This window comes from Marmota monax, unplaced genomic scaffold, assembly GCF_021218885.2.
Source record: "Marmota monax isolate L192 unplaced genomic scaffold, Marmota_monax_Labrador192_F-V1.1 WCK01_AAM20220418_F8-fsc00138, whole genome shotgun sequence".
Lineage (NCBI taxonomy): Eukaryota > Metazoa > Chordata > Mammalia > Rodentia > Sciuridae > Marmota > Marmota monax.
The window spans coordinates 3,638,829-3,656,807 of NW_026692763.1; the positions used below are offsets into that span (position 1 = coordinate 3,638,829).

Here is a 17,979-nt window from a genome sequence, read left to right on the forward strand (position 1 = left end):
TTATATTTTATTTGGAGTCAGGGTCTCACTGAGTTGCTTAGGGCCTCACTAAATTGTTGAGGCTGGCTTTGAACTCTCAATCCTCCTGCCTCAGTCTCTGGAGCCACTAGGATTGCTGGTGTGCACTACCACATCCAGCTGCAAATTGAGTGTTTTTTTTTTAAATTATTTTAGTTGTACTACACAATATTTTTATTTCTTTATTTCATACATGCGAGGCAAGCACTCTTATCACTAGGCAAGAACTATAACCCCAGCCGCCACAAATTGAATTTTGAAGATACTATTTTTAAAATTTTTCTGTACAAGGAATTGAACCTAGAGCCTCTTGCTTGCTACCACTCTACCACTGAACTACTGAGCCACATTCTGAGTCCTATTTATTTTATTTTGGGACAGGGGCTTGCTAAATTGCAGTTTGACTTTGAATTTGTGGTCCTCCTGCCTCAGCCTCCAGAGTTGCTGGAATTATAAGCAAGTAATACTGTACCTGGTTTGAAGATACTTCATTAAGGACAAACTCTTTAACAAAATTCGACTTTGTCCAGGTGTGGTTGTGAGCATCTGTGGTCTCAGCTACTCAGTAGGAGGATGGCTTGAGTCCTGAAGATCCAGGCCAGCCTGGGCAGCATAGGGAGATACTGCTTTAAACAAACAAACAGGGGCTGGGATTGTGGCTCAGTGGTAGAACACTTGCCTCTCATGTGAGAGGCCCTGGATTCTATCCTCATCACCGCATTAAAAATAAATAAATAAAAAATAAAGGTATTGTAAAACAAACATTGTTTCTCTCTCTCTCTTTTTAAAATCCATCCATTAATTAATTAATTTTGTGGTGCTGGGGATTGAACCCAGGGCCTTGTGCATGCAAGGCAAGCACTTTACCAACTGAGCTATATCCCCAACCCTTAAATAAATTATTTTAAAAAAATATATACTTTTTTTTAGTTGTTGATAGACCTTTATTTTATTTATTTATGTGTGGTGCTGAGAATTGAATCCAGTGCCTCACACAAGCCAGGCAAGTGCACTACCGCTGAGCCCCGGCAGCCCCAGCCCCTATTTCTCTATCTTAACTTCTATACTTGTGCCTCTCAGAGTCTAGTCTTATTACATGGAAATCCTCTGCTCTTATTTTCTGCCTGTGTTTATCTAGTTCCAACTGTGAGTTTCTCCTCAGTCTCTACATTTGTGTGTGTGTGTGTGTGTGTGTATGTGGTGCTGGGGATTGAACCCAGTGCCTGAGCTCCTATTTGTTATTCTTCCCCATTGAGCTTCAGTGTTTTAGGACTCTGTGACAGAGATCTCACTTTTTAAATTGATTTCCAGGTCTCCATTATTTCTTTTTTTCTTTCTTCATTTATTTTATAATTTTTTTTAAATTTGTGGGGGCTGGGGCTGGGGCTCAGCGGTAGCACACTTGCCTGGCATGTGTGAGGCACTGGATTCAATTCTCAGCACCGCACATAAATAAATAAAATAAAGGTCTATCAACAACCAAAACAAATATTAATTTTATTTATTTATTTATTTATTTTTGTGGTACTAGGTGTTGAACCCAGGGCTTCACACATACTAGGCAAATGATCTAACCCTGCTTGTTTAGCAGTATTTAAAAAAAAAAAAAAGATCTTGAATTTTGCTTTTGTTCATGTATCTTCTCTGTGGATAATAGAAAGTGTTATTTCTTTCTTCCATTGTTTAGTAAAATAGTAACCTTAATCTGCTCTACATTTATCATACATACTTTTTAAAAATTTTTTTTTTTGGTACTGGGGATTGAACTCAGGGGCACTGTGCCCCTGAGCCACATCCCCAGTTCTTTTTATTTATTTATTTTTAAATACCTACCCCTTTTTATTCTGAGATAGGATCTTGTTAACTTGCCAGAGTTGGCCTCAAATTTCTGATCCTTCTTTTTTAAAATTTTTTTTAGTTGTTGATGAACTTATATATATAAATATGTGGTGCTGAGAATCGAATCCAGTGCCCCACATGTGCTAGGCAAGTGCTCTACCACTGATCTACAATCCCAGCCCCAAATTTCTGATCCTTCTACCTCAGTCTCCCAAATTGCTGGAATTACAGACATGTGAGACCGCACTCAGTGCGCTCTCTCTCTTCATTTCTGTGTTCTTCCTTTCATTCCTTCCAATATTTATTTGTTCTGTTCTTTCCCCTTTCTCCTCTCTGAGAATCTCCTGGTCAGCCCTTTTGCTTCTTATTCTGTCTCAGTGTACATCTCTGATTCTGTCTTGTCCTTCTCTTCCTGCCACTCTCTGCCTATCAGTCACTGTCAGCCTGTGGTTTGCACTATAGTTGTTTGTCCTTTGTCTTTCTGCCTGCCTCCAGTTCAACATATTTCCTGCTCCTCTCTTCTGTCAGTGAGTCTTTCCACTGACTGCCGTCTCTGCCTTCTGCCCTTCTGCCTCCCAGCTCCCCTGACTAATCCCCTCTCTATTTCCAAGTCTCTCCTCCCAATGCTAATCTCTGGATCTGCCACTATCACCTCCATCTCTCCAGAGTCTATTTGTTCTCCTTATCACTCACTCTCACTATTTTTCTGTCTAGACTGGCTGTGCCTTTTACACTTGGAGTTCCTTTCTATCAGCCTTTATTTTATTCTATTCAAATTTCTCTTGTCTTCTTTGTTTGTGGCTAGTTGTGATTTGGGTTCTTCTCAGCCTCTGTAATAACATCTTTTTCTATATTTCTGCTAAGGCGTCTCTCTTGCTTACTCTCAATCTTTCTTTGCTTCTGCCTTCCCTGTGCCTCCTTCTATCCATTCCTATCTCTGTCATCCTCTTTGTCTTTCCTTTAGCTTCTTAACGAACTTTTTTTTTTTGGCAGGGGTGGCCCCTTCCCACTGACAAAATTTGATCATATGTGTTTGCTGGGGATTGAACTCAGGAGCACTTGACCACTGGGCCACATCCCCAGCCTTATTTTGTATTTTATTTAGAGACTGTGTCTCACTGAGTTGCCTAGTGCATTGCTTTTTTTCTGAGGCTGGCTTTGAACTCCTGATCCTCCTGTCTCAGCCTCCAGAGCTGCTGGGATTATAGGTGTGTACCACCATACCCTGCTTGTTTATCAGTACTTAAAAAAAAAATCTTGGGGCTGCGGTTGTGGCTCAGTGGTAGAACACTCACGTCTCATGTGCAAGGCCCTGAGTTCCATCCTCAACACCACATTATAAATAAAAAATAAAGGTATTATGTCCAACTACAACTAAAAAAAAAAATAAATTAAAAAAAATTTCATCTTTTGCTTTTTTTTTTTTTTGAGACAGAGAGAGAGAATTTTTTTAATATTTATTTATTTTTTTTTTAGTTCTGGGCGGACACAACATCTTTGTTTGTATGTGGTGCTGAGGATCGAACCCCGGCCGCACGCATGCCAGGCGAGCACGCTACCGCTTAAGCCACATCCCCAGCCCCATGTCTTTTGCTTTTGTTCATGTATCTTCTCTGTGGATGATAGATAGTATTATTTCTTTCTTCCATTGCTTAGTAAGTTAGTAACCCAGGGCTGAGATTGTAGCTCAGTGGTAGAGTGCTTGCCTTGCACTCATGAGGTCCTGGGTTCAATCCTCAGCACCACATAAAAATAAATAAATAAAAATAAAAAGGATATTGTATCCACCTACTACTAAAATTTTTTTTTTAAATAAAATAATAACCTTAATCTGCTCTACATTTATCATACCTTCTTTTTTTTTTTTTTTTGTACTCGGGATTGAACCCAAGGGCATACTCCTGAGCCACATCCCCAGTTCTTTTTATTTATTTATTTATTTATTAATATTTATTTTTTAGTTGTAGTTGGACAGAATACCTTTATTTTATTTATTTATTTTTATATGGTGCTGAGGATCAAACCCAGGGCCTCACACGTGCTAGGCAAGTGCTGTACCGATGAGCCACAACCTCAGCCCCGCAGTGTTTTTTGTCTTATATTTTGAGACAGAGTCTGCTAAGTTGCTTAGGGCCTCGCTAAATTGTTGAGGCTGATCTCAAGCTTGCAATCCTCCTGCCTCAGCTCCTGAGTCACTGGGATTATGAGCCTGTTCCACTGCTCTTGGCTCAATGTAGATGTTTTGACTGAGAAAGGAGGTGTCTTGTGTCATAGAAAACATATAGCAGGAATATCAGGGAAGGAAGGAAGGAGAGCTCTCAAATGAGATCCAGAAGAGGTCCAGCTATTCTTTTATCCATTTGCAGCCAAGTGGGAACCTCTATCACCTGTTCTGCCCCTGCCCTCATTCTTTCATGAGACCCTGGCCCTGGGAAAGTCCTACAGTAAACACTCAGGTTGGTTAATTGAGTTCCATCTATGGCTCTGGGCTTCAGTGCTATCTTAAGACAGACCTAGCCCATCCCCATTCCTCTAAGAATGTACATTTTCTTTGAAAGATCAGAAGATACAAAATAATTAAAAAGGTTGAACATAGTAGGACTAGGTTAAGCACAAACTCAATACCTGTAGTATGGCTTTGAGAACCAAAAGCATCAGCAGTAATTGCAGTGGCCTGTTATTCTGTCACTTGGCAACTGTAATACCCATTCCTACTGGCAATATCATCTCTTGTGCCCCCTTCCCACTAACAAAATTTGATCACATGAGGTCTCTCTTTCCTCTGGTCCTACCCCCTTCATACCAGATCTTTCTGATTCTAGTGGGACCTCACTTTCCCTCATCTGTCCCTATGCTAGAGTAAAGAGTTTCTGTTTCTATCGGCAATTTCTTCCAGCTTCATGCCTTTTGCCACCTTGTATTGATAGCTCTGGTTGTTCTCTTCAGTTCTTTTTCTGGAAAGGGTGGTATCTGATGATGGAATTCAGTGAACAAGGAGCCCACATTCCCAGCCAGTCACCAACATCAGCATTTCTTCCTGGATCTTAAAGGTGGGGGGGGGGTAGGTAGCCAGGTGCAGTGACACATGCCTGTAGTCCCAGTGACTTGGAAGGCTGAGGCAGGAGAATCACAAGTTCAAAGTCACCCTCAGCAACTTAGCAAGGCCCTAAACATTTTAGTGAAATCCTATCTCAAAATAAGAATTAAAAAGGGCTAGGATGGGCTGGGGATATAGCTCAGTTGGTAGAGAGATTGCCTTGTATGCGCAGGCCCTGGGTTCAATCCCCAGCACCAAAAAAAGGGGGGGGGGCTGGGAATGTGACTCAGTGGTTAAGCACCCAATACAAAACAAAAAAGGGGGCACTAGGGGGAGGTTAGTTAGCTGGAAGAGGACCTGAGATACTGTAGTCCAGTCCTTATCCCCATGGAGAACTGTTCAGTAAAGGTCACCATCTCCTTATCCTGGCCCCATCTCCTGTCTAGGGCTGGTAGAGGAGGAGCCTGCCACTTTCTGTAGACTTTTAGGCTGAGAATGGAATTGTCCCTGGTGACAGGCTCAACATCACATGTTCTAGTCCACCTGGTTTTCTTCAACCCAAGGAAGGGTGGGGCCAAGACCACAGTGATGACTGATCTGGATTCCAACACACAGTGTAATACTTGCAGCAACACAATGACCAGTCCAGTTCCACCAAGGATGACCAGAGCAAGAGGCACCTGACATTGCTGCCAGAGCAACCACAGACTCATCTACCATAGGAATATCAGGTAGAAGAGGGCCACTGGTCACACTGAAGGCTAGGAAGAGGATTTGGTGAGAAAGCAGCAGCAGTTTCTGTAGGTGCAAGCAGGCAGAGTTCAGCTTCAACAGCAGAGACACCACTAAGAAGCCCATGTAGTAATGAGACAGAACAATGGTGCTGAGGCAGCACATTATCTGGGAGAGGCAGCGCATTATCTGGGAGCAGAAGTCTAGGTCAGAGGACCTTCCATGACCGGCACCCATCATGTCCCAATCTCCCAGTCCCTATACAAGGGACTCTAGAGCATTTTGTGAAAGTTCCCCCAAACCTGACCTTTATGCTTTCCTTTGTCATGGGGACTAAACTACCTTGGCTCAGGGGCTGTCTAATCTTGGGGCTTCAGCATCTGTAGAGTACACCCAACTTCCATTCCTGGGCTTTTGTGCCCCATCCCTACACCCTATATCAGAAATATCCATATTCATAGTTTCTGTGATCAGCTGGACACCTTGGAGGGATCCAAGCTTCTTGGGCAGTGTCCAAATTCCAAACTGTGGCCAGAGGTCAATCCCTCCTCCAATTCATCCTAGGATTGGAATGATCAACCCCAGCTAGGGTCAAAGAATTTGTGTGAAGTCAGAGGAAAAAAACTAAAGAGAGGTTCAGAACCCAGGTTGGGCAGGTCTCTCTTCTTGTCTGGACTCTGAGTCCTCCCACCAAATGGTGACAAAGAAGATCCTAGGCCTGACCGAGGTCTGGTTCCACAGCATGTAAGTTCCATTGGCCAGGAAGTAACCTATGGAAGGTGGGAGAAGGGGACCTGAAATTCCCACTCAAAATTTGCCCTTCACTGGCCCAGTCTTCCTTGCAGATCCACTGACATTGACCCCAGCAGCAGGACTCAGGGCCGGTGGCCATGAATCCAGTTGGCGGTCCTGAGAGAAATGGGGGAGCCAAGGCCAGACTATCTGAGACCCCGACCCATTCTCAGATTGGGTACTGCCCTCCCACCTATTCATGTCCCCACTCCAGTCTCAGACTTTGAAGCAGTCTCCACTCAGTTCTGAAGGTACTCTCCCGGTCTTCTAGCCTCAGCTTTCCCTGCTCATCCTCATTCCTGTGCCTCTCGAATCCCTGGGGCCCAGCACCGGAGCAGCACCCCGGTCCCGGTCCCGGTGAGCAGGCTGTGCATCGGCGAGACTACAGATGTACCGCCACTTCCAGCGGTTCTGTGCAGCAGATCCCGGCATGGGCAGCAACTGCAGCCCCCAGTGCAGCCCCCGGAAGGCGGCAAAGGAGGCTCCAGTCAGGAGAAATCCCGAAGGCGCCATGGCTCCCTGGGTCAACTAGATCCGGAGGGGTTCCTGTGGCCCCTGTGCCCTCCTGCAGGACGCCGCCAAGACACCCCGCGGGATGGGTGGTCTGGCTTCCTGACAGGGCCAGGATGCGGGGCTCCCTTGCTGTCCCCGCCCTCCGCATCTGCTATAACTTTCCTCGGCTTGTCCACGCCCCGATTCCTCCGCCTGGCGCTGATTGGAGCAGCCGTGGGGCCACCGCCCTAGGAGCCACGGCAACGGATCGCGTCCTGCATCAGCCTGGGGCGAGCGATTTGGGGTCTTCTGGGTACTAAGCAGGGCAACCGAGTTCAGAGAGACTGCCAGGATGTAAATAGCGGGTTGTTTTTTTTTTTTTTTCAACTCCTCGTGTCCTGAATCCCTCCAAGTTTCAGAAATGGGTTCCTAATTTTACCTCACATTCCCGAGGGCCCCGCCCCACTAACTCTCACCTTCTCTTCCCTGTTGCCTCATCTTTCACCTACTGTTACCCCTCCCCACGCACCCCTCACAGACATGAAGGTGAGGCAAGTGCAACCCAGCACTAGGGCCCAACGCGGTCCCCAGTACGGACTCATCTTTCCCTCCCGGTGTTAGTTGTGGGAATGCTACTCCTCAATTCCTTGGAGCCACCCTTCTGCTTCCCAAGGTTTCCAGAACTTTGACACATCCCAGCACTTGTTAATTACAGGAGTCCTGCCCCCTTACATAGCTTCCGAAAAGGAACAACAGCCCCCATTTTGGAGAAGTAACCCACTGGGGACCCTAGCCTCTTTTTATCCCCCCCCCCTTTTTTTTTTTAGGAAGGCGGGGTGGAAAAGGGAAGCCTCACCAAGGCAGTCATGAGAACTACTTCCTTTCTCAAGGCTTGGTATCTTTTGGATAGGCAGGAGAATCTCTTCCAATCAGAGGACAAGGGAAGGTAACAGGTTCATGTCAGGTTGGTGCAGAATCAAAATAAAAAGTGGTGTTTTCAGCAGCAGGATTGTTAGGATCCTAGAACCCCGTGTGTGTTACTGGGAATTGAACCCAGAGCCTCACAAGCAACAGGCAAGGGGCTGTAAGACTGAGCTACATGCCCAGTCCAGAAGTCTTAAGAAGAAAACCCTTCCCAATCCCTCAGCTCTTGGAGAGCGACAGTTTTTTTTTTTGTTTGTTTGTTTTACTATTTTTCCTTCCTACTCCTCTCCACACCTTTTTAGCTGGCTAAGAGCCAGCAAGTCAGAAAGCTGCTTTCTGTATGCTGAGGGCCAGTCCTGAAAAGTTAAGTTCACAGGGTTGCAGGAGACCCTGGGTTTGATCCCCAGTTACTCCCCCCAAAAAAGAATGAAGTTCATAAACCAATAGGTGCCCCATCCAAATATTTTCACCTGGGAACATCTCCTCCTTCTTCTACACCATCTTATCCAAAGGTTTAAAAAAATCAGTGATTTTTTTACATTTTTTTTATTATACGGAAGCAATATACAATGTAGAAAATTTGGAAATTACAGAAAAACCAAAGATGAAAATTACATTTATTCCAACATTCAAGTTAACCATTATTAACATCTGAGTATATCTTCAGTCTGTTTTCTATATATACAAGCATACACCCATTACAACAAAATTGTGTGTGGGTGGGTGTGTGTGGTATTGGGTATCAAATACAGAGCCTTGTGCACACTAGGCAAATATTCTACCACTGAGCTACATCCCCACCCCTACAACCATATTTTAACAACAAAATTGGTTTTAAAATGAAACTGTCACATACACTATTTTTGTAACCTCTTTAATATTCAAAGAGCATTTTTCTTTCCAGTCAAAATGTTCTTGTACATGACTTTTAATGGTTGCACAGTACTCCACCATCTGGACAGATATAGAATAATTTACTTAAGAAATCCCCTATTGCAAATTTTCATTACAGCAGAAAAGGAATGAATTCCCAAACAGTTGCTTTCCATTTTTCTTTAGGCCTGGAATGAACGAACATTTTATAACTAAATCTTTAATTATTTTCTTAAGAGAGTCCCAAATGTCGAATTACTGGTTTAAAAGACATAAAACTTTTTAGGGTGTTTAATACATATTATCAAACTTCCATCCAGAAAGACTATACCAATTTATACTCCCACATGCAATGTATAAGAGTTCTTTGGCCAATATTGCATCTTATTTATTATGCTAAGGGGAAAATGCTTTCAGTGATTTTTTCCCTCCTTAATTATTGTTATAAAACCATTTTTTTCATGATCTTATACATTTGAATTCCTTTTATGAATTTCCTGTGTATGTCCTTTCACAGCTGCCTCATGCTCCTTGAGGCTGCTTATATAAAAATCACAGGCTGGGAAAGAGCTGGAAGAAGGCAGGTGAAACCATGGGACTGAAGAACAATGGTGAGTGAAGTAGGAGATGGCTGGAAGCTTGTCCTTGGTGGAGGCTGGCTGTTCTCCCTCCTCCTGGGGAACTCCAGTCCTTGATGGGCCCCACTGCTGGCTGCCCAGATCCAGCCCAGTGCTCTCCAGGTCTGGTCATTCACTGGTCTTCTGCCTGCCTCTGTGTTTTCAGGCTGCCCTTCCTCACCTCTGCTCTGTGATGGGTGAACATGGCAGAGCTATATGCTCAGAGCTGGATGGACACACTGTGGCCAGTGAAGTGAGGAGGGGAAGAAAGGGTGGAAGCAATGTCCAGGGACAGAGCAATCTTTGTTGCAGCCTCTGAGTAGACTCAGTCTACCCACCCTCCTTTACCACAGTCCTACACATCCTGCCCCTCCGTTAAGGCTACAGAGGAGCTGGGTTCAATGATCTTCTCTCCCCTGTGACTTTCAGTTTCTCATAAATGGAGAATAGGATCGAGCCCCCCTGCACATCTCCTCTCACCAAACAGATCAAACAGCTTCTTGTAACCCCAGAACTACCGCTTGGGTAGTTCTGTCAGGGAGACTGGTCCAAGGCTGAATCACACCAGAACCCCAGCCCAAGCCCACAAGTGAGAATGAACGAGGAGCTAGAGGTGGTGGGTTTACACTGTCTGACATCCAAAAGGGGGTCACATCCCACAACCCATCTTCCCCGGTTGTACAAGCCGGAGCTTAGTGTCTGTCAGTCACTACCCTGGAAAGCAAAGTGAGAGAAGCAGCAGTAGAACCCCATTGGCTGTTGGGTGGCAGGGGAAGCCTTAGGTCAAGCTTGCATGGTGGGAAGTCAAATATAAAGACTGAGCTCTTACTAAGCCCCTCGATCTACCTCCCCACCCCCCAACACCTGGGATTGTAATCAGGAATGGGGGAGGGAGAATTTATGTGAAAAGCTGTTTTGTTCCCACCCACAGGGGAAGGAGAGCCCAGGCTGAGTCAGCACAGGTGGGTTTCTAATGCCCTCCTACGTACTCATCTGTGGGATTCCCCATCTCCAGGTGGAGAAACAGGTGTCCCAAAGAGGTAAGTATCCCTAAATCTAGAATCTAGACCAGTCTAAGAAAACACAGGGAAAAGAGCAGAGGGATGACTTATAGAGGTCAGAGTTTTACTATCACCTTTCCCTAAAGAGTAAACTCACTTTTGGAAAGGCCAGTAGGGAAGATTGGGAGATAAGGAAAGTAGGTGAAGGAGGAAATCTGGGTCCAGGTGTACAGAGTTTCCTTCTCTCCATTTCTTCCCATTGCCACACAAAGACCAACTAACCTTGGAGAGTTTGAGCCACTTATTCCCCAATTCAGCCAGCATCTCTATCTAAAGCTGCTCCTTTGCTGGGACAATCTGGGTGAAGGTTCTCTGAGTAGGGTTTTCTTTCCTCCCCAAAGCTATTATCACCCCTGCAGTTAAGATCTTCCCAGCCCCAGTTCTGTCACCTTCCAGATGATAGAGAAAGCAGATCCTTCTCCTCTTCCTCCTTGAAGCCAGGGGCAGAGGGCAACAGTTCTTCAACTGGCAGCTTTAGCTGGGTCAGGACATAAAGCTTGCCACTGAAGAACTACTGCGGCTCAGCCAGGTGAGGATGTGGGAGGCACAAGCTCCTATAAGGAAAGGGAAGAAAAATGGGAAAGCTCTAAGCAGGGCTGTGTCACAGGGACACCATCCCACTGGCCATCAAAACCCAGCTCCAGCAGACCTTCAGCCTTCTAATGAGGGGGTTCATGGCTGGGACCTGGGACTGAAGGAGCTCTAAACTTCAGTGACAGATAGCTACAAAGAGACTTCCTTTGCTCCTCTTTACAGACCAGAGCTACAGAAACTCTTAGCAATCCACTGGGCACTTCAGCCTCTCCAGCATTCAGAGAGGGCAGGGCCTAGGACCCAGGACACACCCCATCAGCCACTCAGATACCAGGTGAGAAGTTGTACCTCAGGTCCAGAAATGTGAGTTCAGTGATCAACCCAACTGACTTATTCCTAGAGAATTCAGCTGGAAGAGAGTTTGGGGGGCCTAGACTGGGGAAGAGTGAGGAAGGGAAGAGATCTAGTGTTTGGAAGAAGGTCAGCAGAGGCTCCCAGACTGTAAGGGAGAGGACAGTGGACCTAAGCCTGGAGGGGAGGGAAGTATGGGCAGGGTGGCTGGGCAGCTTCCTCAGGACTCTCAGATGCCAGGCATTCCGCTTGCACATTCCGGGTACATCTGGTATGAATTCCAGGCTGTCTGCCGGCCCCTCCATGTCTGAACTTTGTTCCAAGTTCCAAGCCCCGCCCCCACAGTTCCAACGCATGAATCAGCAGGAAAAGCCGGGCCCTGCAGCATGGCCCAGGGAGGGGGCTGGGGGCGTGGCAGGTTGGGGACTGTGAGCTGGGGAGGGCGGGTCTGCAGTGACACTCTGTCCAAGGGCATGGCCCATGCCAGACTGAGAGGCCAAGGCGATTTTGCTTTGGGATTTCTATACTAAGAGAGTGGAAAGATTAGGGTGGGGGTGGGGGTTTTCAAATTCCAAAAACCTCTTGAGAGGCATGAACTTTATGGTATCTTCCTTCTCTTAGGTGACCATCCAACTCTGTCCAACTCCTCTGTATGAAATGGCTCTGTTCTGCCCACAGAATTCAGGGCTGCTGAGAGTCTGTGCCAAGCAGGTGCCCTTGGCTTCAGGGAGGGGTGGGCCCAGGGCACTGACCCTCTGACCAGCTGCTCCATCAACCCTCTGGCACTCAGACAGCTTCTAGCCCAGTCTGACAGCCAAGATGACAGGCCAAATGAGTTGGAGGCTGGAACTAAGGCCAGAGGGAGGTGGGGGTGATAGCCTACTCAGAGGCCATGGGGAGGGGCCAAGAGTTGGCCGGGAGGTGGGGAGAGAGGGAGCCCAGTGATGACTAACCCAGGCGCCCCACCCAGCTAGCCGGCTTCCCAGGCGGTCAGGGCCAGGCCTGGGCTAGGGGCCTCACACCCGGACAGCCTGGGGGGAGGTGCAAAGGTGACCTTCTATCCGCCCAAGACAGGCAGTTGGGGCTGGGGGGGTTAGAGTTTCCAGGCCCTCCTCCTGCCCGTCTCCCTCCCACCCTCCGCCCAACCGCGTGAAACCCTAACCTTTGGGTTGCATAAGGCCCCCGCACCGTCGCCGCCCCCTACTCTTCTCCCCTCCCCCCTTACATAACATCCCCCGGAGGGAATGAGAGGAGGGACCGGCCCGCCCAGGGACCCCTTCCCTGCCAGGGAACTGAACTGGCCCTGACCCAGTGAGCGCCGGTAGAAGCAAAGCACCTCCCCGCTACTCGCTAGTCCAGATACTCCCCATGCTAGACGGTCGACTCCGGATCCTCAGATCAGAGGGCGCCTGGCTTAGTCGACCCCGGCCCTCTAGCCCCTCATCTTGCCCGCAGCTACTCCCCCAGACCTTCCGCCACGGCTCTTGTCTCGGACTCTTTCTTTAAACCTCATGACACACTATTCCACCCAGTTCAGGTCCATCTCCCCTCGAGCGCCGCTGCCTCCGCCACCCCCTCTTCCCTCCCCCGGAAGGGCAGGGTGTGGCCGCCAGGACCCCACTTTACCCCATTACCCCGTTACCACTACTCCCCCCCCATGTAACCGGGTCCCCAGATCACACCCACCTGGTGCTGGGTGTGGGGGTTGCTGAGGGTTAGAGAGCAAATCACTGCGTCCGCTCCCCACGGCCGGCGGCGCTGTCTCTTCCCAGCGCCCAGCACACACCGGCTCCAGTCTCCGATCAGCTGGCAGCGTCGTGACGCACAAGTTGCGATTGCACCGCCCAGGGCCAATCACCGCCCACTGCTGGGCAACGTGACCACACCCACGCGGGGGCGCCCTCACTTCTTCCCTGGTCCCACCCCTCCAGGCGTCTCGGTTCTGATTGGCAAGAAGGCCACCCCTTTGCCTAGCAGTGTTGCGTTAAGCCACGCCCACAAGCTCACAAAGTGACCAATAGATGAAAAGGCGTGGCCTAGCCCTCCACCCAAACGACTGGCTTGAAAGAGTGCTACGTCAAACCAGAGTCTGAAGAGAAGAAGGAAGTAAAGGCGTGTGTGTGTGCACGGCATACTGGTTAGTGTAGTTTTCGGCCTCACACTCTCGTTCCCAGAATGCAGCGGGCTCTGTGAGTTGGCATTTTTAAACAGCTCTCTGAATCCATCCCGGGGAAATCCTTAAAGGGCTACAGCCCCATCTTTCTGGAGCCGTGAGTGCTTCTTTTAGACAAACCCAAATCTGATTCGCTGGCCTCCGCCGGAAGCTATAACTCTCTAAAGAAAGGTGAAATAGGCGATGCAGCAGGAGTGGGCAAAAATGAAGCTGGAAATCAGCCCCTGAGGCAGCAGACTATTCCGTTGGGATACCTCTTGAGGGCTTTTGGGGGAGAGAGGGTAGCCCACCTTGTCCAGCCCCAGCTTTCACTGGAGAGACTAGTCGACTCCTCCTGGGGAACCCTTTCTAACCAGCTCAGCTTTATCTGGTAGATGTCTTGTTCCTGTCACAGAAGAGTTCTAGGGCCTCTCAAGGGACAGCTTCCTAATAAAAGGAAGAGAGCACAGTCCTCAGTTTAGAGGAAAGGCTTCAGAAATTAGGGGGTGGGCGGTGCCAAAGTGCAAGTAACCAGAAATCCCACTCTTTGATTAACATCCATTCTGTCCGGCCCTCCAAAGCTCTCCTTAGACTCCGGCCTCTTAGGGAAGAGATTTCAAAGGTGGAGACCAATGAAGAGGCTGCTCCTTCCCTAGAGACCAATCAGAGTCTACAGGGCGGGGGATGGGCACAAACTGAAATGAACCCAATGACTTGGCAAAAGCTGCTGAATTGCTTATTTAAAGGGACAAGCTTGCGACACACTCCGTCTCATCACTTGCTCACCCCCAACACCCTCACCAAAAGGGAACGTGCCCGTAAGGATCCATCACTTAAAAGATCCTCTAAAAGATCCAAATTGAGGGTACCGGTAACAGATAAAGTTGGAGCATAAGATAGCTTCTTCTGTGTTAAATACAGACTTCATCAGGTGATTGCCATGGTTCCTTGGAGCTCCAGAATTCTGTGTTCAGAACATTATGCCTTTAAGGAGACATCCTGCCTTCCGCCCCAGTAACAGCTGATTGTTGGAAAGTGTGACCTCAGGGGACGAATCAGCTGTTACCACATCCTCCTCCTTGCATGCCCTCCTCCATCACTACTCCTCCAGAGGAGGGGAAAATAGGAAGTGGAACCCAAAATATGGGGGCCAACTGTATGATACTTGCTCTTTCCCATCACTGCAAGATTGTCACTCCAACCCAGCTCCTTAGAGGTTGTGAGTTTGGAACTAGAGGTATTTCCTGTTAGCATAGTCAGCTCAGACCCGCCCTCTCCAGTCTACTGAGGAGGCCACTATTGGGGAAGCCCAGAATGGTGGACAGCTGGGTGTGTGGGCCCTTGAGGAGGGTACTGGGGACAGTACAGTGAAGCTGCAATCTAAGCTTCACTGCGGAAAGCAAACCTTAGGGTCAGAACCCAGTTTCCCATGCCAGCTGCCCTCTACTCCCTGCTCAGGTTGCTCTATTCCTCAGCAGTCAGGGGCCTGCTGAGGGGATCTTCCTGGCTTTGCCATATACTCAGAAACTTCTAATTATTCTCGGGTGCCAGCTGGCCTCTGGGCTGGCTGGTTCATCATTTTCTTTAAGTGGTACCCTGCCCCCATCCGCCCTCCCAGAATGTGGAGCTGTCCTGGGACGGCAGTTTGAATTTGCTGGTCTGAGAAGCTAGGGCTTTGGCTGGGAAGTCCTGCAGAAAGACCTAGGTAAATATTTCACTTTGCTGGCTGAGGATGCTGGCATATGCCTGTAATCCCAGCAGTTTGAAGGCTGAAGCAGGAGGATTGCAAGTTCAGAGCCATTTTCAGAAACTTAGCAAGGCCCTAAGCAACTTGGCAAGACCCTGTCTCAAAATAAAAATTAAAAAGGGAATGCAGTTCAGTGATTAAGCACTCCTGGGTTCAACCTTGGAACAAAACAAACAAACAAAAATGTGTATGTATTTTGCCCCAACCCTAAGCTGGGAGTCAGGGTCACTCCAGGACAAGCTTAATGCGAAGTCCCAGGACTGACTTGGCAAGGTTGGGAGAAATTGAGCAGGGCCCTGGCCAAGCTTGGAAGAAAGAGAAGTTTCATTAGCTGCCCCATTCTCCATTATCCTTAGCATAGAAATCCCATCCCCTTTCTCCACAAGGTCCTTGGGGTACCCTTTTCCATTTTGTTTTGCTCCCTAACCTTTCACCCAAAGCAGGCTTTGAGTTTAGAATTTCTCAACCTAAACATTCTTGCATTTTGAGCCAGGTAATTTATTGTTGGGGGAGGGGCTGTCCTGTGCATTGTAGGATGATTAGTACCATCCCTGACCTCTACCTCAGATGCCAGTAGCAACCCCCCAGTTATGACAATCAAAAGTGTCTCAGGATTTTACCAGATGGCCCCTGGGGACCAAAATATAACTGTTGAGAACTACTGAGTTAGGAAAACTTGGGTTCAAATTCTAGCTGTAAGCTTATAGAAGATACTTTCCTCAACTACAAAATGGGGTGAATAATAAATTCATGTTTTTTTTTGTAGGGATTTAAATATATTGTTTGAAAACAGGACAGTACCTGGCCCACTGGCCCACAGCTGGTACATTAAATGTTAACTTCCTTTACTTTTCTCCCTGCCAGATCAGTGAGAGCTGACCTCACTCAGCATGGGCGGACTTCCAGGACAGCTGCAGCTTCCCTCCCTAGCTATCCAAGATATGACCTCCTGGAAACCCAATATTGAGGTTGGCAAAGGAGATTGACTAATTTGGTCCCAGATTCTCTAAAGCCCAAAGGTGCTTGAGTTGAGAATCAGGGAGAGAACTTGTAGGGTGAGGGAGAGGGAAATTTGGGAGTAAAACTATTATCACTATTATTATTAATTCTTATTATTTTGTAGTGCTGGGAATAAAACCACTGAACGATATCCCTTATTAATATTATTAGTGCTGGGAATCAAACTCAGGGTCTCGTACGTATATCCTAGGCATGCATTATAGCCCCTCACCCTAGAGCATTATTTTTCAAGATATGCCTTGAAGATTGCTGCTACCTGGGTGCTTGTTAAAAATTCAGATTCCCAGGTCTCACCCTTTCCAGTCTACTGAATTAAAAGTAAGCCCTATCAATAAAAAAATGAATTAAAATAAAAAAGTACACCCTATTAAAAACCACTTCTTGTTGGGTACAATGGCACATGCCTGTAATCACAGTGGCTTGGAGGCTGAGGCAGGAGGATCGTGATTTCAAAGCCAGCCTCGGCAATTTAGCAAGGCCCCCTAAGCAACTTAGTGAGACTCTGTCTCTAAATAAAATACAAAAAAAGGGCTGGGGATGTGGCTTAGTGCTTAAGCACCCCCTGGGTTCAATCCCTGGTACCAAAAAACAAAACACAAAAAAACACTTATCTTGGGCCTGGAGATATAGCACTGTGGTATAGCATTTATTCTAGCTGTCATGCAAGAAGTCCTGGGTTCAATCTCCAGAGCTTCAAAAAGAAGAAAAACAATTCCCTTCTCTAGGGCTCAGGTCAAGGAAGCTCAGAAATCTCAGGAGAACCAAGGCCAGGCATTGCAAGGACATTTCAGTTCTAGGCAGGGAAAGAACTTCAAGAAGTAAAGATAGGTACACTCAAGGTCACTACTGTAGTTCAAGCCAACACCACTAGAGGGCAGGGCAAACACAGACTTTCAGAAAGAAAAAGTAGTGCCCTGCTTTGTCTAAGTAAATGGAAACTAGAGCAAACACCAGATGGACCAAGTTTTATTGGTACTAAGAAGGGCGCACTACCTCCTGACCATCAAAATGGGTCCTCTTCTGGGTTCCGTCTCCAGAACCAAGCAATAATAAGAAGAAGAATAAGAAACCCCATGTCACCTCCCCGCAAATACTATGGGCACTAGGGGTGTACCACAGGTAGAATGCTTGCCTAGCATGTGCAAAGTCCTGGATTCAATTCCCAGCACCACGGAAAAAAGTGGGGGGGGGGGAAGGAAATTAATGAACAAATAAAAAAATGAATCTTCTCATTTCAGGTATTCATATCAAATCTCATTTCCCAGGTGAAAAAACAATAGTGTAGCTGATTGCAGTGTTGCTGGCCTGTAATTCCAGCTACTTGGGGAGGCTGAGGCAGGAGGATCATAGGTTTGAAGCCAGCTTCAGCAACTTCGTGAAACCCTGCCTCAAAATAAAAAATAAAGGGGCTGGGGTTGTGGCTTAGTAGTAGAGCGCTCACCTAGCACGTGCGAGGCCCTTGGTTTGATCCTTAGCACCACATAAAAATAAGTAAATAAAATAAAAAAATCAAAAGGGCTGGGGATGTAGCTATAGTAAGTGCTGCCTGGGTTGGGAAAAAAAACAAAAAAGATGCTGTCTCAAAGGTGACCCCCCCTTAGTAGAGAGAGAGAGAAAGAGAAAGAGAGGGAGGCACCCTGATTCAAATAAAAAAAGAAAAAGAAAAAAGCAGTTGGGGATATAGCTCAGTGGTAGGGAGCTTGCCTAGCATATGGGAGGCATTGGGTTCAATCCTCAGCACCACATAAAAATAAAGGTATTGTGCACCTCTACAATTAAAAAAAAAACAC

General features: G+C 47.2%; 1 protein-coding gene and 1 long non-coding RNA gene across 2 annotated transcripts; both read right to left on the reverse strand.

The window, feature by feature from the left end:
• Nucleotides 1-5,235: 5,235 nt before the first annotated feature.
• On the reverse strand, nt 5,236-6,931 carry Tlcd2 (TLC domain containing 2). Its single transcript, XM_046446791.1, is given in 7 exon segments — nt 5,236-5,638; nt 5,640-5,794; nt 6,318-6,352; nt 6,355-6,420; nt 6,478-6,535; nt 6,760-6,804; nt 6,806-6,931. Coding segments are annotated over 7 exon segments (888 nt in total).
• A 1,430-nt stretch (nt 6,932-8,361) lies between these two features.
• Nucleotides 8,362-13,254, reverse strand: LOC124094263 (uncharacterized). Its single transcript, XR_006852175.2, has 2 exons — nt 12,957-13,254; nt 8,362-10,939 (listed from the first exon to the last, which is right to left on the reverse strand). It is a non-coding gene; the product is annotated as an uncharacterized LOC124094263 (long non-coding RNA).
• Nucleotides 13,255-17,979: the final 4,725 nt, after the last annotated feature.